Below are 22,759 nucleotides of genomic sequence, written 5' to 3' on the forward strand. Positions count from 1 at the left end.
AGAACCTCAGTCCTCCATGTCACCTGTGCAGCATAAGGTTCTTTCCAACATCACAAACTAGCTCCCATGCACAAGTCTCTATGACTCATCCTGCCCCAAGGAGAGCCCAAATTACCTCGTTATTTGTCAAATTGTTTTACTTGCATTCAAGCAATCTAATGGAATGCGTAAATGGTTTTCAAAATATGTTCCTAAAAGTCTTTGAAGTTCCATGAAATACGCTATCCTACCCCACCCCACCTCTACAGTCCAGGGACCAGCCAGAATCATACCAGTTGGGAGGAGGAAGAACAGCAGCTATATTTAAATTGGTTGTATACATAGGACATCGTTGTAAGATTGTGGTTTTAAAAAAGGATTCTGAGATTTTTTTTTTGAGTTTCAATACCTTATCCATCCCTTAAACTGTAAGTTTCATATAAAGTAAGTATTTTAGTTTGTTTAAATTATTGTCCAAATTTCTTGAATTGCAACTTAGGTGCCAAACCCTTCCACCTCCTCTCCCCTGAGAGAAGAAAATTAATGACATATTATAAATAAAATACAGTCAAAAGCATTGTATACCAAAGTGAACAGAAGTAAGGCAATGGGCATGTCCCCTGTCTCTGTAGCATTTTCTGTTTTCCAATCATGGACCTAAAGAGTTATCCTCCACGAAGCCAAGTAATACATTAACACAGGTTGTTCTTGTGAAATGCAAAGCTTTAGTTCAGCTTCACACTAAGAGTCTGTTTTAATGGGCTTGGGACGGGAGCTAGTCAAGCCCTGGCGTGCGGGAGCTGTCTCCTGAGAGCCAATCTGTGCTCATCTCTCCCCAGCTCTGCATTCAGTAATGGCAAGTTGGTGGCCTGAAATCGACCATGCTGGGAGTATTTACATCACAGAAATCTTCAAATGCTACAAATCAGGGCTTTTTTTCTGCTCAGATATCCAGCTTATCAGCACACCATAAAAAAACCTTTTTTTAAGTTCCCTATAAGAAATGAGTGCACAGATACCATTGAGAACTACGGCAAAGAAAGGAATATACTCAATGAATTACTTTTTAGGAATCTGATATGTCTGCAATTACATGTTAGCAGCCTCAACCCCCTGGGGCCGTTAACATATAATATTTTATACAATCAATGAGCTTCAAAACTCTATCTGTAAACTGTATTTTTAATTGACTCAAGTTTTTAATGTTAAAAGAGGGTTTGCTAATTTTTGAATTAAAGGCATAATCATAGATTTTGGAATCATAGAGCTTGAGTGCTGAAGGGAATTTAAGAAGTAATTTAGTCCAACTGTTCCAGAATTTTTTAAAAAACAAAACACTAAAACTATAGAAACTGAGACTCATATCCACTAACCTATGTAAAGGCAGTGCCGGGATTATGATGTCTGTTTGCTACCCCACCACCTGAATTTCCACATGGGTTTAAGTGGTGGGTTTGCTTAAAACAAGAAAAGAGAGAAAGAAAGAGAGTTCCATTATGACGTCTCAGTTCTAGTCCCGAGGGGGCTGTTGGAGTGGTAATAAGGTCCGTGACACTAGAAAAAATTCGTACTTTCAGATGAAAATGTCAACACATGGCCTGAGTGAAATAATTAAATAGTGTACATATTTCCGCGCCTCATCTTCTGAGTACAGCAAATACTTGTACTGAAATCGTCTCTCATGGAAAGAACACTTCCCTTCTCACAGGATGTTGAACAATGAGCACAGATTAGGGAACCGCTATCACAGTTCCCTAAGCATGTAATCTTGTGCACTGATGAACCAATTATACATTACTGGTTGGTCTTTTTAACCACAGTAAAGAATAGATATAAACACCGTACCCATGCAAGAAGCAAGAGATTTCTTTTTACTGTTCCACAGTATCCTAACATCCCCACGATGATCAGGAAACAGCAAACAGCAATCATGACCGGATGAACCACAGGAAAATAAGTCAAGATGACAGCCTCCTCTACCCTGAAAGAAGAACAATAATGTCATATTATAAATAAAATACAACCAAAATGCACCGAAGACATAGTACAAGACACAACTGACTTGTGTTAATAATCCTTTAAATCATCACGCCTCAAAGCTGAAGACTGGATTTCTATTTCAGAATCACTGAACAATCACCAATTTGCTTGCTTGTTTTATTTTTTGTCTTGTTTGGTTTAGTTTTTTATACAAGTGGTAGCCTTCCTACCTCAGCTCATTTAAAATATAAGATAGGGGTTGTCAGTAAAAAGTCGATCTAATATTAGCTTTGAAGCCTTAACCTGAGGAAACCACATGAGACTTTTCACTATTTCTTTTTTTGTTTATAAATTTATTTATTTATCTAGTTATTTATTTTTGGTTGCATTGGGTCTTTGTTGTTGCGCACGGGCTTTCTCTAGTTGCGGCGAGCAGGGACTACTCTTCGTTGCGGTGCACGGGCTTCTCATTTTGGTGGCTTCTCATTTTGGTGGCTTCTCTTGTTGTGGAGCACGGGCTCTAGGCGTGCGGGCTTCAGTAGTTGCGGCGCACAGGCTTAGTTGCTCCGTGGCATGTGGGATCTTCCTGGACCAGGGCTTGAACCCGTGCCCCTGCACTGGCAGGCAGATTCTTAACCACCGCACCACCAGGGAAACCCTTTTCAACATTTCTTAACTGAGAAGACTCTCCCTACTCTTCTCTGGTCTGGGACTCCATATGCAGTGTGCACTTTCTCCCCAACAAATGACCTTTCCCAAAGATGTGAAACACTGCTATGGAAGGGAAATTGGTCTGAATTAAAATGAAGGGAGGGAAATGCTTTCTGCTAAGACTGTGAAAAAATTATTAACTAGAGCCATAACAGTACGAGTAATAATTAAGATAACAAAAAACGACCGTTACAAAGTGCTTACTAAGCTCCATCGTGTTAAGGATTTTATAGAAATGTATCTCAGTTAATCCTTAGGAAAATTCAGAGTGGCATTTAATACAATCCCCATTCAGAAATGAAGAAACTGAGGCTCAGAGAAGTTAAGTAATTTGCCCCTTGAGATGTTAGTGGGTCAATCCTTGAAACTGGGTAAGAAAATGACATTTGGGGTTTGGTTTTCATTAGCTCAGGAATATGAAGGCAAGAAGAAGTTGGCGATCATTTTCTTAAGGAAATGTAGCTGTGTCGTCCTTTATACACAAATATGACACGGCTGGCACACTGTCAGAAGGACAGGCAAGTGGTATTACCATAACCAGAAGTGTCCTCCAGAACCAGTGGCACACCTTAATGATATGCTGGAAAATGCAAGTGTTGCCATGGGCAGGAAAAACTGTCCAAACGATCGTGGATGAGCACTACCGTCTAAACACCCTAGGGCAATGTTACTTAGAAACTAGTGTCTGAGGAAACCCTGATGAAAGAAATCAATCTTTTTTTTTTTTTTTTTGCGGTACGCAGGCCTCTCACTGTTGTGGCCTCTCCCGTTGCGGAGCACAGGCTCCGGACGCGCAGGCTCAGCGGCCACGGCTCACGGGCCCAGCCGCTCCACGGTATGTGGGATTTTTCCAGACCGGGGCACGAACCCGTGTCCCCTGCATCGGCAGGTGGACTCTCAACTGCTGCGCCACCAGGGAAGCCCTAGAAATCAATCATTAATCATAAAGCCTACCTTGTTTCTGCAGTTAAAGTCAGAACATTATTTAGGTAGTCCCTCATCCAAGCGGAAACTGCCAACACGCTGATGGACATTAACTGGGGGGAAAAAAAATACAAACTGGTGACGAAGGATTTATGCACCATGCTCTGCAGGACTCATAATAAAAAATTAAAGATTTTATTTACATAATCATTATGTTTTTTCCTAATTACCATTTACCACCTGTTGAAATTTACTGTTACTATAAATATCTGCCATTCTGTTTTGTAATCATGTCATAGCTACTAAATAGAATGTCACTAAACAGTATACAGATAGCGGAACTATTAGATACGGTAGTTCAGGACAGGAATTGTACAGAACAACTAAATTATCCAATATACAACATAAGCCTAAAACACGTCATATGTAAAAGCAAGGGAGCAATCAAACACTACTGATGTTGTCCAGAAACGTCACAGGAGCTAACTTCAAAGGACTTCCATTGGCTAAAGTTAGACAGTTTGAGCATGAAAATAATAGTCATCATAATAATAATAAATGCAACGGTTTAAAACATCCAATATGCTAAAATCTATGAATTCACAATAATTGTTAAACAAAACTCATTAGCCAGCTTTGGAGGATGTTGGATATTCAACTCATTATTCAGAAAACTGATAAGAATCCAATATTTATCCAATCTTTCCTATACGAACTAAAGAAAAGAACCAAAGACTTAATGAAAGTTTTTAATGGAAGAATGTCTGCTAATAAGTACAGAAAGCATGATAGAATGTCACTATTGGATAATCTTTTCTGAAATAATGGCTCTCTTGGCAAAGATCTTCAACGACTGCCAAAATTATCAAGTCAGTGGCTCTCAGTCCCGTCTGTAAATCAGAATCAACCAGGACTCTTAAAAAAATTACTGAGCCCAGATCCACCCTGAATCAATTCTTGGAAGTGGGGTCTGGGCATCAAAAGTGGATAAAGGCTCCACAGATATTCTAATGGGTAGTAAGGGCTGAGAACTACTGTATTAAGTGTGAAAGGCTGATGGGGACTTTTAGAATGGAGAGATAAGGTTGACATAAAATACCAGATGCCCTGATCAATCTTAGTATCATAAAAAGAGGCAACTGGATATAATAATGTCCCCAATATGATGCAATCAGAAGTACTCAGAGATACCTTTGAGGTTAATTTAACCAAAAAGTCAAACCTGAATCTAATCAAGCCTCCAGCTCTATCAGTTTATAGGAAATACAGGGAACAGATTTAAACTTGTTAAATGTCACCATGCGGATGCAATCAACAAAATCAAGAATATAAGAAATTTTACAGAACAAATGATCTGGTTTCTTCAATTTAAAAAGCTGGCAGGTGGAACAAAAAGAAGGAAGGAGAAACTGTTATAAATTAAAAGAGATTTCAGAGATTGTCCAAGGCAATGTCAGGATCTTGGTTTGGATCCTGATTTAAATGAACCAACCACAAAAAGCCATTTATGAGAAGACTGGCGATATTGGATATTTGAAAATATTTACAATAGCCAGGTCATGGAAGCAGCCTAAATGCCCATTGACGGATGAATGGATAAAGAAGATGCGGTACATATATACAATGGAATATTACTCAGCCATAAAAAGGAACAAAAATGGGTCATTTGTAGAGATGTGGATGGACATAGAGACTGTCATACAGAGTGAAGTAAGTCAGAAAGAGAAAAACAAATATCATACATTAACACATGTATGTGGAATCTAGAAAAATGGTACAGATGAACCGGTTTGCAGGGCAGAAACAGAGACACAGATGTTGAGAACAAACATATGGACACCAAAGGGGGAAAGTGGAGGGGAGGGGCTGGTGGAATGAATTGGGAGATAGGGATTGACATATATACACTAATATGTATAAAATAGATAACTAATAAGAACTTGCTGTATAAAAAAATAAATAAAATAAAAAATATTGACATCATAAAATAAATTATTGTTTATTATTTTAGATATGACAATAGTATTATTTTTTTTAAGAATCCTTACCTTTTACAGATACATGCTGAATGGTTTAATAAACAATCCCGATGCATGGGGATTAAGTGAGAAGTGGAGGCTGTGTTGGTAACTGGGGATTAATTATACTGTGCTTTCTACTTCTGTATGTTTTTAATTGTCCATAATTTAAAAAAAAAGATTTTTTTTTTAAACAGCAACTATCTGGAACACATTCAGTCTTCCTGGGAGGCTTTTCTAAAAGCTGAAGGTTAACTCTAAGTTCTGAAGGCCTTTCCTATTTTGATGGAAATTTTTCTCAAATTGCCTTATACTTATCTTCTTAAATGCAGTATAATGAATTTCAGCTTAATTTGATTTTTAATAGTTTCTGGCATCTTGATGAACATTGATTACCATTACGTCACAGGTTTTCTGTAAATGCTGAAATAATGAACATACAAGATAGGAATGAGTCTTTACTGACTCAAGGAGTGGCTGTAAACATGCTTTCTGGATAAGGGCTCCTAGGTCAGCAGAGCACGTGGAGCTCCACCTGCCTGGAAAAGCAGCTAGTGAATTCACGCATCCTTCATCCAGTTGCAAATACAGTAGATCCCCGCCTTATCCGAGGGGGATATTTTCCACAAACCCCACTGGAAGCCTGAAACCTTAGAGAGTACCAAACCCTATATATACTAATGTTTTTTTCTATAATAATGGGCGGGTAGCATCTACACCTTGGATACAGTGGACAAAGGGATGATTCACGTCCTGGGCCTGACAGTAGGAGATTTCATCACGCTTCTCAGAACTGCACACAATATAAAACTTACGACTTGTTGATTTCTGGAATTTTCCATTTTATATTTTTGGAACACTGTTGACCGTGGGTAACTGAAACTACAGAAAGTGAAACCGAGGACAAGGGGAACTACTGTATTTACTCAGCCCCAACCATCTGCCTTGTACTGTCTGTGCTAGAGTACAGACCCAACAATGCATAAAAGAAGCAAGATGTCAGCCTCTGTGGAGCTTCTTACAGAACACAAGGAATAAATACGTAAACCAGATAATGACAGAATGTAAAGAGTGACATGAAGCACGGAAAAGTGAAGTAACCTGTTCAAGGTCTTGCAGATTCAACGGCAGGGCTGGATTCAAATCCAGGCCTTCATCTTTAAGCTTCAGGGTTAGTCACTAAATGCCTTCCAAGTTTACAAACGAGCCTTATATTCCGCAAACAGCGAGGAGACGCACCTGCATAGCATGCAGGGTTCCTTAAAACAAGGGAGGGGTGGGGTTGCAGGGGGAGGTCCTCTGTAGGGGTCAGGCTCAGTCTGAATGTCTGAACTACTTTCTTTGCTGAATGAGGGCTCAGGGCTCAATGGCTTCAAACAGGTTAAGAACCCTGGGATCACAGTTCAGAGGAGAATTAGGCCACTTATTACTATCCTCATTCCTGTTGGGAATGAAGAACAGATTGTAAACCTCATAAAAGTTACCCAGCGGATCAGCCACAGTGTATTAAACATGCTTCTAGCTTCTGTAAACTTGACGCTTTAACATCTGTTCTACATGCGTATGCTGGACACACCTTGGTCTGGACAAACTGATAATATGCCTGAGTCACCTTGCCTTGGCCACCTTCCACCCGCCCTTGTGAGAAGTCCTTCTTCAGGGCCCACAGTTTTCATTTTCAAATACAAACCAACCAATCCGGAGCCCACACTCCCAACCACCCCTTTATTGAGCTCTCTCATTCCAGGCCACTCTACACATGCCCGAATCACCGCAAGGTCCAGATGCCAGACAACTAGGGACAGAGGCTGCTGAAATTATTCAAACTAGCCAAAACCTACTTATCCTGCCTTGCCAGTTCCTCCTTGAAGAAGCCCCAATGAAAGCACTTGCTCAGTCTCCCTCTCTCCCTGCCTCGCAATGGACCCCACCATGAGGAGACCTGTACTCTAGCTCTTAGGATCTGTGAGTGTAACGGACTGTCTTTTCAATGGCAGCTGTCTCCCGATCTGTCGATCTTACCAAACCTCAATAATCACAGTACCTATTACAACACACAGGGCTAGCAGGGGACCATGGACTGCTTGATTAAATCTGCGGCTAAGTGGCCTCCCTCTACTTGGCTATATGTGGGTCTTCAAATACCTTATATGTTTCAGGGGAACGGGAAAGTCTACTAATGTGCTATTTTATTTAATTACCTTAATTCTTTTGCAGTTATAAATAATTCTCCCCTCTCTTTATCATTCTTCGAAATAATAACCGATCTTGATTTCTCCATCCTTTAATTTCTTGCAGGCTGTTTAGCCAGTTTTCAATATCATAGCTCTAAGACAGCTATCAATAAATTATCAGATTCTTCATTTTGCATGATATAGTATCAGCGGTTGTCATTATATACACAGTACTTCCATTCATAACAAAAATGTCATTTTTTAAAACGGCATATTCCAAAACATTTCTAGTACTGTAGAACAGTTAAGAGCATGGGTTCTGAAGTTATTCTTTCTTTCAAAAAAATATGTATTGATCAGCTGCTCTTTGTCAGGTACTGTGCAATGTGCTAGAGATATATACTGATCAGCAATGACAGGCACCAGCTCAATTCTATGATGAAATTTACTAAGTGAAGAGATCACGTGTTAGTCAAGTGTTAGTCAATTCATCAGAGACACAAATGTGTAACTGCAAAGTGTAATAAGTACTAGGAAGGAATAATACAAGTTGCTGTAAGAACTTCTTTTGGGGGACTTCCCTGGTGGTCCAGTGGCTAAGACTCCATGCTCCCATTGCAAGGGGCCCAGGTTCTATCCCTGGTCAGGGAACTAGATCCCTTATGATGCAACTAAAAGATCCCACATGCCACAACGAAGATCCCACACGTGCCATGAAGACCCTGCGTGCTGCAACGAAGACCCAGCTCAGCAAAATAAATAAATAAATTTTAAAAAAATAATAAATATTAAAAAAAATCCTTTTGGGGTGACTGACCTATTCCATGGGGTCAAGGGGACTTCTCCAGACAGCTAAGATCTGAAAGATAATTATCAAGTTCATTAGGGAAAGGGAGGTTGAAAAGAACATTCCAGTCAGAAAGAACAGCAAAGGTCCCAGGGTGGAAGGCAGCATGATATGTGCAAGGAGGGGAAACCGGCAGGGAGCAAGAATGGAAAGCCAGGCAGGGGTCAGAGCACATGGTCTTAGAGGTCATCGTGAGGCATATGGTCTTGACCACAATGACCATAAGAAGCCATTGTATCAAAAAGCCTTGGTTTGGGCTTCCCTGGTGGCGCAGTGGTTGGGAGTCCGCCTGCCGATGCGGGGGATGCGGGTTCGTGCCCCGGTCCGGGAGGATCCCACATGCCGCGGAGCAACTGGGCCCGTGAGCCATGGCCGCTGAGCCTGCGCGTCCGGAGCCTGTGCTCCGCAGCGGGAGAGGCCGCAGCAGTGGGAGGCCCGCGTACCGCAAAAAAAAAAAAAAAAAAAAGCTTGGTTTGAATTTGAATTCCAGCTCTGCTCCTTTTCATCTATATGACTTCGGGTATGTCATTTAATCTTTCCTAAGCTTCAGTTTCCTCCTATATAAAATGTTATAATAGCAAGTCCAACTTCATAGAGCATTCACAGGATGAAAAAAGCGTAGGATTCTTACACATATTCCCTGTTACTATCTTATACATATTACCTATTCCTTTTGACCTCAGGCCTTTCTCTTAACCTTTCTCAGTTTAGGAGACAACTCTTAAATCAGTTCATAGATGTGATCTTCGGATATTTGAAGGTCTAACAAATGGACGGGAAAGGCCGCTCTGGATAGAACTATTGGACTTCCATAGCCATTCTTATTTTTGACATCTCTAAAACTGAACTCATTTTCATTCTTCTCGAAACCTGTGTGTCCCTCCCACTGTTTTTCCTGTCTCGGTAAATGGTATAATCAATGCTTCAGTCACATCCACTGGCACCTTGGCAAGCAGCCTGAACCTCTCCCTCTTCCTCAGTCCTACATCTAATTGCTTTCAAGTCCAACGGATTGTTCCTGCAACACACCTGATAAATTCCTCCCCCTTTCCTGCCATTCTGGCTAGTTCAAGCCCTCAGTCTCTTGCCAGGCAATTATAATCACCTTATAATAGAACTCTCCAGCTCACAGATTCCACCTCAAATTCACCCTTCAGTTAGCTTTATAAAACACAGATCGAGCGATTCTGCTTATAAAGCTCTAATAGCTGCCCCTTGGGGCCCCTCCCCATCTCTCACTTCCACTTCCCCCAACTCTCTCTTAGAGAATAAGTTTAAACTCTACAGCAGGACACACAGGCCCTCTTCAGTCACCCTTTGACCTATCTCTTCAACTTATTTCCTGCCAACTCCTTCCCACACACATTCTGTCCTTGGATGAAAAAAGTCCTGCTTGTGCTTCTCTGATATGCACCACACAGACCTCCCAAACCTATGGCTTTGCCCATGCAGTTCCCTCTGCCTGGAATGCAATCCTGCCCCAGCCTTTCCACATCATGAGCAGAGCAACCTTATCCTTAAAGACCAGCTCAAACATCAGCTAGAATGTAAAGTTTTCCTCCCAGCTCCCTCCTTACCCAGAGTCAACACTCTTGTCTAGACTTCACAGAGCAGTTATCTACCGTCTCCTATTTTTACTCACCCATCTCATTCCACTAGAGGACACAGACCACTGCCTCTAGCCCCATCTCACAGTAGAGTACCAGGCCCAGTAGTAAGACCTGATACATATTAGATGAATGAATGAGAAAATAATTAAAGAAAGATGATTTCAACTTGCCAGATAAGCTAACTATTGGAGAACTTTAGCAAAATTAGGAGATGCTTTAAGTAGAACTGAGCTTTCTATCACTGGAAGTTTTCCAGTAGAGAGATGCTTGCTGAATTACATGATGAAAAATTTATATATCAGGTCAGAAGCTGGCTTAAGTGTTCTCAAAAGTCGTTTAAACTACAAATGTTGCATTCTACTTAGCCCCGCTGTTTTTTTCACTGTAGTCACCGAAGCATTGTAGCTGTGCAGAGAACAATCAGTAGAAATAAATAATATCAACACAAAGCTTTATCTCACAGTAAACAAGCAATTCTGAAAATACACTGCTTTTTATTATGACCTTATTTCCAGCCGCATTAAATGGCTGAGAAAGTTCAATTCTCAAAGAGTGATTTTACTTATTGTTGAGAAAATAATAACAGTAACAACAAATACAGTGCATGCTATAGCAAGGAACTAAGCTAAAATGAGACAAGGTCACTTCAATAACTAATCCTAATGCTATTAAATCTAGAAGGACAAATTATGCAACCAATTCAGGACTCCTTACAAATAATGGTATTTTCTACTAACTTTCCAAATTAAAATAAAATAATTCTTCAACTGTCATTCATGATGATTAAATTATTAGGACACTGTAGTTATCACATGTAACTAGGTTTATAGCTCCTTACATCTTCTCCAATATTGCAAAATATTATCTGTAGTTCAAGGAAATATTTAGAAAATAACACAAAGATTACTTTAGAGAAATATATTTAATATACTACTTGGCAGGACCTCTGCCACCTTCTGTCTTGCAAAAAACGTTCAGAAAATGCTAGCTCTCAACAAATATTTATAAAAATGAAATTTGCTGTGTTGCAGATATATTCTGGTTTTGCTTGAATTTAATCATGTAAAAAAAATAACAAGAATCAAGTTGTTTCCTATATCAGAATTTATTATGAAATGTGTACCTATAGTTTCCAGGAAGTAAGGTTGCAGTCAAAAAATAGACATTTACATCCTTCAACTGTCTGGCATATATAATATATATTCTTATATGAGGTGACAGTAACACTAATCATTTCTGCTCAAGGCGGACAGATGTCTAAAGCCAGCCACCTAAACTTTTCTTTTTATGTCAAATCTGTTAGCAAAGAGCAGAATGTGGAAGAGAGACCAGGAACTTAGTTACATTTCTGTCTCTACAGAGAACTTGGACGAGTAATTCAAACTTTTAGAAACTCTTTTCGCTCATGATGAAAATGGAAAAATTGAACTAGATGCTTTTAAAATTCCCTTTTTTTCTTAAAAACAAAAGGATTCCAATTATTATTTATTAAAATGTAAAGGTAAATCAATGTTTTTTGGTTTTGTTTTTGTTTTTTTGCGGTACGCGGGCCTCTCACTGTCGTGGCCTCTCCCGTTGCGGAGCAACAGGCTCCGGACGCGCAGGCTCAGCAGCCATGGCTCACGGGCCCAGCCGCTCCGCGGCATGTAGGATCCTCCCGGACCGGGGCACGGACCCGTGTCCCCTGCATCGGCGGGCGGACTCTCAACCACTGCGCCACCAAGGAAGCCCGGTAAATCAATTTTTGATAATTTGGAGGCTAGCAGTCCAAGGCAAGTACTTCCCAGGAACATGTCTGTCTCAGTTCCCAAGCCTGCTCCCATCCACCTTTTAATCAGTTCATGCCTCAACCAGCTTCCCTTCTGGGGGTCTGGGGGGGGGAGCCGGGAGCAGCAGAAAAAGAGCAAACAGATCAGACTATTTGCCTGAAAGCACGGGCACTGTAAATGATGGCTGAAACAAGTTCCGAAGATTCCTTGTGGGTATCATTTAAGCACGAACATCTACTAATTAAGGATGAATAAATCAATAGCACCTTGGAGCTGTGCTGACTAATAGTTTTTATAGATCATGTTGCCCTGCAGACAGGGTGACCATACATCCTGCTCTGACCAGGATGGTTCCACTTTAAGCCTCTGTTGTCCTGTCATCATTATTAATAGAGACAACCCCTTATAACTTCACTCTCAAAATTGTCCTGATTTCCACAATAAATGATCTGGTCACCCTATAGGCAATGCAGGCAAAAGAAGGGTGAAGGGCCCCATTCTACACCGTAGTTTCTGTGCAGCCCAATGGCCCAGCCTGTGACTGTTCTGAGTGGGGAACGATGCCTGAGGGGCCTGTGAGTCCAGTTGGCAGCAGGGCTGGGCCCCAAGGAAGCCTCCACGCCCTTCTCCTTCTCGAAATGCTTCCTTAAGAAGCATGCAGTGGCCTGTCTTTGCTCAGCTGAGCCAACCGCATTAAGAAAAGTGTATTAGCTTTGCCCCTGAGACTAAAGCTTATTGAATGTTTATTTTTAAAAAGCACTAACATTTCTCGAAGGGCTCTCCTTTATTCCTTAGGAAGAGTTAAAGTAAACTGGAATGCCTTTCATAGTACAAAATTGTGGGGGGGTGGAGAGCAACAATTCAAAAAGTAGTAGGGCTTCCCTGGTGGCGCAGTGGTTGAGAGTCTGCCTGCAGATGCAAGGGATGCAGGTTCGTGTCCCGGTCCGGGAAGATCCCACATGCCACGGAGCGGCTGGGCCCGTGAGCCATGGCCGCTGAGCCTGCACGTCCGGAGCCTGTGCTCCGCTACGGGAGAGGCCACAATAGTGAGAGGCCTGCGTACCGCAAAAAAAAAAAAAAATAAATAAATAAAAAAATAAAAAGTAGTATTTTAACATGAGTATATAAATGCTGTGTGAATGCAAATACCCACTTGCCCAGAATCTCTTTAGGGACTACGGGGGTCAGACACCTAAGGTTCACTATAGAAAACCGGAGAAAAACAAACAGAACATTGAGTCTTCTGTTTTCTTCAGCTAGCTTGCATATATCCCAAAAGTGTGAACCAGATTTCCTGTCTGCTTTTTAGGCTTTCTTTTATAAGCTTCTTTTCGTATTTCGTCGAGGGTAGTTCCTCTCTCTTGCTACTCTTTGGTAATGGTAAGTGAAAGACAATGGCTCTTATCTGCTGGTGAGAAAAGAGAGTTTAAAACTACAGGTGGGATATTATACTTTTAGAAAATAATAAACAAACATGATGAATGTTAAGTGTTCACCAATTTCAAGAATTTCCAAAAAGAACCATATGTATCCATTTTTCCAACAGCAGAAAATTATCATCTAAGAATGGCAAACACTCACATCATAAAGCCACAGAAGTTGTCTTTAAAATGGAGGAAAGCGTTCATTTATGAAATACTATGGCATTTAAAAAGTAAAAGTGTGATACATTTGAAGTAAAAATAACCCATTTCCTTGCTCTATCGTGGCCAGAATGTGAATCATGGTCTCCAAAGAGCTCTCAGGGCAGTTTACTCACGTGCACTGTGTCTCATGTGCCTTTTCCCGTTACAAATCCACAAAACTCATGACAAACCTCGAAGGTCCAGTATCTGTCTGCCAGCCCCAGTAGAGCTGAACCGGGATCATGCTTCTTTACAAGTGAAAGAGCCACTTCAACAGATGGCAAATCAAGGTGACCGGATCCACAGCAATGAAAGAATGCAGTGCATCTGTGATCTTGAATATTCTGTGGGTTGTTTCCTCTTAGACAGGTCTATACCTCCCACTTAAAAAAAATAAATATGCAAGATACGCGTTTTTACTGAAAAAAAAAAAATCACTGTTTGATATTCAACTCCCAGAACAGAAAAACAAAATTGTATAGGTCCTCAGTGTTTTTCCAAATAAGATTTATTTTTCTTTCCCTAAAATCTTTGTTGGGTAGAGAAGGGGAGAGGGTACCAGTATAGTAGAAATAGATAAGAAAAAGTCTGTTTCAGATGCTAGGAGAAGAGTAAAAGGATACAGCTTTTGATCCTGCAGTTAATGAGTGCAGGTACCTCAATCCCACAAAACTAGAGGCCAGTACAGTCGCCCTCTCCACACTCAGGATGAGCTCAGGTTCACGCCACACTAGTTTGTTCTCCTTCTAATTCCAATGAGAACTAAAAGCAAGGACTAAAGCCTTGCTCCTCCAGATGGGGCACTCAGACCAGCAGCAACAGAGTCACAGAGGGGCTTTTGAGAAATGCAGACTCTCAGGCCCAGCCCCAGACATACTGAATCAGAATTTGCATTTTAACGAGATGCCCAGGTGATCTGTACGCACGTGGAGGGTTGAGAAGCACTGCTCTAGGGGACTTGGAATGAGCAGGTGGACAGCTAATCCCTTCCTACTGAAGATGTTTATTTCTCTGCTGCAAATAAATTCAGCACCGTTTCCAATAGTACAACTTCTGCCGCACTTAGAGAAAAAGAAAATTGGACTTTGAATCCCTATTCTGCTACTTACTGGCAAGTTAATGAGCTTCACTGAGTAACTTCTCTTTACCACCACCCGCCATTTTCCAGGCGGAAAATGAGAATTAGATGAGAATTGGATGAAAGAGTAGTGTAAGGATGCCCAGGAATGTGTGAGGCACAAGTAAGGAAATATAGGATCTGCAAACATTGCTTTAACTTTGAAAGAATAACACCAATGTCCCCAAAGTTAGCATATACATTTCATATAATTCCAAAAAACTCCTGACAGATATTTTAATTGTATAAGATAATCTCAAAGGAAAAGAAACCTTAATCAAGACAAGAAAGGCAGGTGCTTTAAAAGAACAGAAGAATAAAAAAAGATTATATAAAATTCTAGAGAAAAATTCTACCGAAAAAACATATAAAAATTTGTTTATATAAAGTGATGCTCAAGCTCACTGATAGTGGGGGAGGTAAAGAATAAAGTAACAGTGGAATAACACTTTGAACCTCTTAGATTGGTAAAAATTTAAAAGTTTCATAAGATGGCAGCAACATTATATGTATATGATGTACATATAATGAGGTATATTGGTGCTTCTATTTCTAGGAGATAGATTCCCAGGACAGGATTACTGGGTCAAAGGCATGGAGGAGCGGTAGCAATAGTAGCAGTATTAATCACAACAATAACCATTACTACTACAAGGATTCCTTTGACTCATCCATCCATCTCCTGGTAATCTACTTATTACAGTAAACTATTCGTGAGCATCATTATTGCAGTAGTAGTAACGACTGCGGGTACTACAGCTACTGTTGCTACCGCTACGACGTAGAGAGCACTTTTAAGTGCCACTGTTCAAGCACTTCACATATATTGAGTCTAATCCCCCAACAACTCTAAAAAACTCTAAAAAATAGGAACCATTCCTATTTTGCAGACTAGGAAACTGAGACACTTAAACGTGCCTGGCACACATAGTAAGAACTACATAAATGTTAGCTATTTTGTTGTCATCATTACATATCCTCTGACATAGCAATCCTGCTCCTGTAACTCTAACCAAATGAGAAAAACAACCTAACAAAAAATGTCATGAATATCTATATGAATGTACATGAATGGGTATACGTGGACAGGTATGAGTAAATACATCTTTGTATGAAATAAAGAAAAATAGGGCTTCCCTGGTGGCGCAGTGGTTGAGAGTCCACCTGCCAATGCAGGGGACACAGGTTTGTGCCCCGGTCCGGGAGGGTCCCACATGCCGCGGAGCGGTTGGCCCTGTGAGCCATGGCCGCTAAGCCTGCGCGTCCGGAGCCTGTGCTCCGCAACGGGAGAGGCCACAACAGTGATAGGCCCACGTACAGCAAAAAAAAAAAATAATAATAATAATAAAATAAAGAAAAATACAGAGGGATGCTGAGTAGGCAGTAAACTCGGATTATTTTGTTGGTGGGGAGATGATATTTGGAGAAGAGGAGGGTTGGAGAAAGGGGGAAGCAATTTTAATAAATCAGAACACACAGAAAGTGAGAATGTTGAAGTACAGGATAACAACAAAGAAATAACATTTTACATTCTTTGGGGACACAAAGAGCCCTGGAGGAGTTTAAGGAATAGGCATTTTTAAGCAAATGTCATTACTCAGAAGAGTAATATTTTTGTTAAGTGATTTGGGTTCCCCTCCACACACACACATAATACAAGTTATTGAGAAAATTTCCAAAACATTGTTCTATGTTGCACAAAAAAAGTCCTAGTAATTCCAAGGTGCGAACACAGTAATCGTCCATGTAAAGGCACCGTCTAGGGGCAAGAAAGCTGAGTTCTGCTCCCGGCACTGTCACCATTGGGCCATCTGACCTTTGGCTTCCCGTCACTAACCTACACTTAGTTTTCTCATTCCCAAAGTAAGGAAGTTCGACCAGATCATCTTAAATCCCCTTTTAGTTATAAAAATGTGTTGATTCTGTAATTAAAAACAATAAAGTAGAAAAGTGAAAAACTAATAAACAGAAGTGACAATTATCACACATTTTAAAGGAACAAAGTTCAAAATCTTAATACCCTATAGCTAAGCAGGTAATTTAATGACCTTAATTAAATTAAGTTTGTACCTTAAATTAAATGTACATTTAATTTGTACATTTTTAGAATTAAAAACTGCAATAAGATCAGTTAGGTATTTTATATTTCCAAGTGGTGAATATAACTACTCAATGCTTTAAGTTTCATGTTGAGAAAAAAAGTTGCCAGTTTAGATATCTTTCAGATTACTTCCTGACGTAAGGCTTCATTTGTCACCTTAAAATGGAGCCATCCATAAGGAGTAGTTCAACCAAAATGTCATTCTCTAGAGACCACATGTCATAACCCTACAAAAAAAAAAGCTGGTAAATGCCAGCTAGTCAGCCAAATAAATAAATTACTCATTAAAAACTGTAACAGAACGTTTTGAATATAAATTATTAATAGAACACAAATTTGGGGGAAAAAAAACTAACTGCTTAAGCAGGACAGCTTCCTGAAGCAACATTCGACGTTTAAATTTTTACAGTTTCCTCAAAAGTTTTGTAAATAACAATGTGATTATTAATAACACTTAATGAAAATTTATGCCTGGGTGCAATGCATAAAAAGTCACTAACTCACAGGGCATAAAGATTTCCATGAGCTTGTTAAATTTTATGTATTTTATTTCCTTAAATGGTTATGGGATTTTCCAAAAGCATACACAAAATTCCTTAAAGCTTTGCCAACTTAGAAATAGTTACACGGAAACCACCTTTTCAGACTATATGGAATCTCCCAGAAAAATCTACTTAGTCTTTTGATAGGATATCTGGGTATGAATTCCTACAAAAACATAGTAAGACTTCTGCCCCCACCAGATTTTATAGGATGACGTAAGGAAACAATTTATGGCTTGCACAGTTATCTGAAATTCCTGAAAACAAGCAGTTCCCTAAGTAGTGTGTCAAAATTTTCTTATCTACAAGCACAAGCACGTGCATTTATTTATATCCCCAGATTAACTTCAAGTCTAATTTTACTGCCACTAGTATCCAGCGGTGGATTTCTTTTTTCTAATTACAAATGGAACTTGAGCTAGATCAAAGGCATTTTAAGGTCAAAATTTACTTCTCTGAAAAATAGAGGGTGTGATCCCATGTAATTAATTAATACTTAGCCATGCCCTTTGGCGCATTACGTGGTGGCTATAGGAAACCGAGTCCAGCCGTCCCCACCTGTTGGTGCAGTGGACTGCTTGACTTACCCAAAAGAGCAGATTGAGCGCGTAGAGCAGGCAGCGCAAACACTTCACAGAATCTTCTCTGGCCATTGTGAGCCCCGGGAGGGAGAAGCCCCATCCTTTCACCACATCCTACCCCCACGGGCAAAACAGCAGCGATCTGCAGAGGGCGGGGGATAACAGGGGACTTCTCACCACCGCGCTCCTCACCCCCAGCCCATCCCTCCTCTGCCAGCTCTCAGCTGGGTGCAGGTCTGGTCCGAAGCCTAGTTCATTCGAGACATCGCTTCATCGAAAATCATTTGTTAAAGTTATAATAGTAACCTAAACTCCCCAAAGTTCCAAACAGGCTTCAGATAACACCTGCTGGGAAGAGAAAAGATTGTCTCCCCGGATGAATGAAGGCGCGCAGTAAACTCGGGTTCTCAGGGGACACGCGGCGGTGTCCTCTGAATTCTGATGAGACGCTCTTTAAAACCTCCCTCAGTCCACGCCCCTCCTCGGGGAGAGCTCTGCTCCGAACTGTCCCGAAGGTTGGAAACCACACTCCCGTCTCCCCCCCGCCCCCCGGAGATGTCACAGACGCCGCGGGCGACACCGAAGGTGAGAGTGTTCCTCTCACTGGGACAGTTCCTGGGCCCCCCACCTCCGCACCCCCTTCGCCATCCCGCAGCTCGGGTGTGAACGCGGGGCACTGGAGGGGGCGCAGCGCTGAGCTGGGATTCCGCCCGGCGACTAGGGTTTCTCCGGGAGAACACGAGAAATGATGTTTGGGCCCCGGAATGATGGATTAGCCGGGGGCGGCGGGCGGGGAGCGGGGAGGGGCGCACGGGAATTAGGGCCGGTGCAGCTGTGCAGACGCCGGGTTAGTCATTCACGTCCCCCTCCCCCGGCCCCGGCCCCGGCCGCGACCCGGCTCTCCCAGCCGCCCGAGGAGCACAAAGCCGAGCGCGGTCAGCCGCCCCGCCACCCGGGCGCGCGCCCCCGGCAGGGCGCGCGGGGAAGCGCCGGCGGCGGGGAGCCCCGAAGCCAGCACTCTAAGTAGTTTAGCACACAGCGCCGGGGGCAGCCGCCGCCGGCGGGCTGGCGGGACAGCGGGCAGGAAGGACGAGAGACGCGCGGCCACTCACCGTCGGCGCTGGGCTCCGCGCCCCGATCCCGCCGGGGGACAGTCGGGGACGCACTGCGGGGGCTCATCGGGGCAGCGACGCTCCTCCTGGAAAGCCGCAGGGCTGCATTGACTCAAACTGGAGAAGCTTCCTTCTCTTCCTCTCCCCCCGCCGCCGCCGTCGCCGCCTCCTGGGAAAAGGGGGAAAAAAAAAAGTCCTGGGCAGCAGTTGCTGGAAAGTCTCTGCTAAGCCACCTCCCAGCGCCGCTGTCCCTCCCAAGTCCTCGCCAAGTCCGGACGAGGCAGCGGCGGCAGCCAGGGCCAGCTGCACGAACTCTCAGCGCATGCTCGGGCCGCCGGCTGCCCGGGCTGGATCCTAATGGGTGTTTCTGGTCCCCTCACGCGGCGTGAGCCCCCGAAGGGACGCCTCACCTCTACAAGGGCCAGAGGGAGAAAAAACCTAGGGACTTTGGAGAAGTCCGCGCAGCAAGCCCCTTAAAAATGGTGGTGTCGGAGGAGGGGAGGCTGGGTTATAACCATAGGGAACAGGCTTTTATTATATGAAAATATTTGTGTTTGAGAAGGGGGGTGAAGGAGTGGCCCAACCCGATTCCTGCAATGAGAAACTAGTTTTCACAACCTTTCTAGAACCACCTCCTGCGATTTGTCACTAACATGGTGCCCTGTGCTCCTTCTTATTGCTTTGTTGCCCTCCCTGATTTAAAAAAAAACAGTTCTTTCCCACTTCCATGGTGCACTAATAGCATTTACTTACACCCCAGGGTAGACATGTGGAGATCTGACGGCCAGAATAGGAAGAACATGTTTAACTCTTTCACAAGTAACGCAAAGTTTCAAAAATTTTCTCGCAATAGGATTGTTTGAGCTTTAACAGGGTAATTTATCTTGAATTGTGTATATGGTAATGGGTTTTGAATTTTTTTAACAAAAAATTCAGGAAGTATTCATAGTAGGAGACTATACTTCTAAAAGTACCTTCCCTTTTGAAAGTAAGAAATTTCAGACGTAAAATATGGTGGAATTTTGATGTTTTATGCCTTGTGATAGTCCACATCTATGACTACTTCCGTGTGCATTGTGTGGCAAATAAAACTTCACTGACAAATGTGAATTACTTGAAATATAAACATCTTTGAGAAAACCTAATAATAGGAGTCCTCCTTCAATTTCCTTGGGGGGTGGGGAATAAAATGGAGTCCTGTGTCCATCACTGCCTATCTAGAGTCAGTTGCTACAAGACCAGGGTGACGAAGAAACACACACTCTCATGTGGAGAGAAGTAAAATTAAGACCTAAAGAGAACTTGAGTGTCCTGGGTTATGGGAGGAAAAGTCTTGGCAAGCGAGTCACTAAGCTGTGTGTAAGGCAGCAAGCTCTAAAGAGCACGAAAGCCATCGACTCCAAATACCAAGACAAATGTCCAGTCATCCACCAAATGACACTACCTCTGGCAACAGAGTATCTTCTGGAGTCACAGAGAAGAGCAAAGAAACCCACTTTAATCCTCAGTTACTGCTCAAATGAGGGTGTACGCCAGTTACAAGCAGAGGGCTGCTGAAACCACCCACCATCTGAATGCTGTTGGTGCCACACATTCCTCTAAGTGATAGAAAAATCCCCACGTTGAGGGCAGTCTATGACCGCCATTAAAACTGACAGAAAGAGTGCAAATCATTCTCAGGTCTCCGAACAGAGATCCTCTTCTATTTCTAGAAAGCAGTGAAGTACCTTTTAAGTCATAAACCTTGAAGGGCCCTAGAATAATAAAATTTTAGAGGAAGATGCTTTAGAAGTACATCTCCCACCACCCCCACCCGCTTTTAGTAAATGAGGAATAGAGAGCCACGAGAAGTTTTCAAAGTTGCTCATTTACACCTCTCGTTAAATCAGATCCCAAGCGAAAATCCAGAATCATACTCTCTAACTAGTTCAGTGATTCTCAAAATTGCTGTATATTAGAACCACTTAGGGAGTTTTGGACAAATCCTAATGCTCAGGCTATAGCCCACACTAATTAAATTGGAATCTCTGCAGATGTGGCCTGGGCATCCAGATTTTTCAAAGTTTGCAGGGTAATTCTAATCTGCGGCAAAGTTTGAAAACCACTGCAACTAACACTTTACAGATGCCTTAAAACTAGCAAAGGAGTTTCTTCAGGTTTAGTTGGATCAAATCCCTCACCTGTGAATTGATACCTGGGATTATTCCTATGTTAGAAGTTAAGAAGAAAACAGAGCTGCAGTTACTGTTCTCATATTCCTGAAGAATGGTATATCAAAGTCTGTGATCAACATCTCAGCAGGGGAGACCTCACCACATTTGAGGCATTGCAGAACTGGGTAGTTTTAATAGCTTAAACCTGACCATACCTCCCTATAACTGGTACCACTCAACTCTAGTTCTTCTGCCTTTTGGAATCCACAGCAGGAGCAATCCTTCTCCCATATGACAGCCCTTCAACTCCCTGAGGGCAGCTTCTAGTCCCCTCCTCTCTAAGTCTTCTCTTCTCTAGGATCATAGAAGCGCAGTAAGACTTGACATCACAGCTGTCATTCTGTCGGCTCTACATTTTTCTCTGTGAGAATAACGTTTTTGTGCACAAAGGTAGGATAGAAAAATCCCAAAATGGGCATTACAGTTTGAATGTAGAATAACACATTAGGAAGGCGGAATGGTCTGTTCATTGCCCGTGAAGTAGGAACCCAGTTCTCTGGCCATGTATACTTCACTCGTGTACCTTTGAGTGTGTGGCCACATGCTGAAGATACTAAGAATAAGATGGGTCCCTGTGTGTCATTCCTACAGTCAGGAGCAAAACTCAGCTAGCTAAGCAGTAATGTAATACAAGTTCTTCACTCCACAAGGCAGCTCATTTGTCTACATCTTATTGCACTCAATCTGCTCAAGTTGTGCAGAGGGAAGGAACTGCATAGGTATTTGGTAGGATGACTGAATTTCTGTTGCTTCTTCCTTACAGTACACCTGCAACGGTCCTTCACAATCAATACAGGAAAGATGTTTTGAGAAGTATTATGTTTTGAGAAGTATTATGTGTCTGACATCATAGATGCTTCTCATAAAATGTCTTATTAATTCCTCATAACGACACAGTTGGATACTGAGACTCGGAGAGTTGATTTCTCCAGGGCCATACTGGTAGTGAAAAGAAAGTGAGATTCTAAGATCGGTCTGACTCTTTCCACTGTTAATCTGCATTACAATAATATTTCAAATCTTGGTGGGAATTCACTGACAAGTTTCAAGAATAAAAATATTCTCGGCAATTATTATTACTTCTTGAGCATATGAGGCTGAATTTCAAATATGTATACTCTAACTATGACTGGCGAATCTGCTTTCACCTTTTACTTCTGAAAGAGTATACTCAGTCAGACCTGAGAAAAGCCTTTCGGCACTGAATTACGTAGACTTCACTCACTACAAGCTTAAGGTTGGCAAATATAAAATGCAGGATGCCCATTTAGGTTTGCATTTCAGATCAACAACAAATAACTTTTCAGCATAAGGATGTCCCAAATATTACATGGGACAAGTATAACATTGGACAAACACATACTAAAAAATTATTCATTGTTTATCTGAAATTCAAATTTAATGTGCATCCTACATTTTTATTTGCTAATTCTGACAATCCTATGCAAACTAGAAA

General features: G+C 41.8%; 1 protein-coding gene across 1 annotated transcript in view; it reads right to left on the minus strand.

Moving 5' to 3' along the window:
• TSPAN12 (tetraspanin 12) overlaps positions 1-19,596 on the minus strand; it is a 66,013-nt gene extending 46,417 nt beyond the window's left edge. Inside the window, exons 1-5 of the mRNA XM_060020790.2 lie at positions 19,501-19,596; positions 19,091-19,259; positions 17,985-18,120; positions 3,625-3,707; positions 1,825-1,960 (exon numbers count right to left, since the gene is read on the minus strand). Coding sequence (XP_059876773.1) covers positions 1,825-1,960; positions 3,625-3,707; positions 17,985-18,050 — 285 coding nt within the window. The 5' untranslated portion in view covers positions 18,051-18,120; positions 19,091-19,259; positions 19,501-19,596. The remainder of the gene's footprint in view (positions 1-1,824; positions 1,961-3,624; positions 3,708-17,984; positions 18,121-19,090; positions 19,260-19,500) is intronic.
• Between the last annotated feature and the right edge of the window lie 3,163 nt (positions 19,597-22,759).

Source organism: Delphinus delphis, chromosome 9 (genome assembly GCF_949987515.2).
Source record: "Delphinus delphis chromosome 9, mDelDel1.2, whole genome shotgun sequence".
NCBI lineage: Eukaryota > Metazoa > Chordata > Mammalia > Artiodactyla > Delphinidae > Delphinus > Delphinus delphis.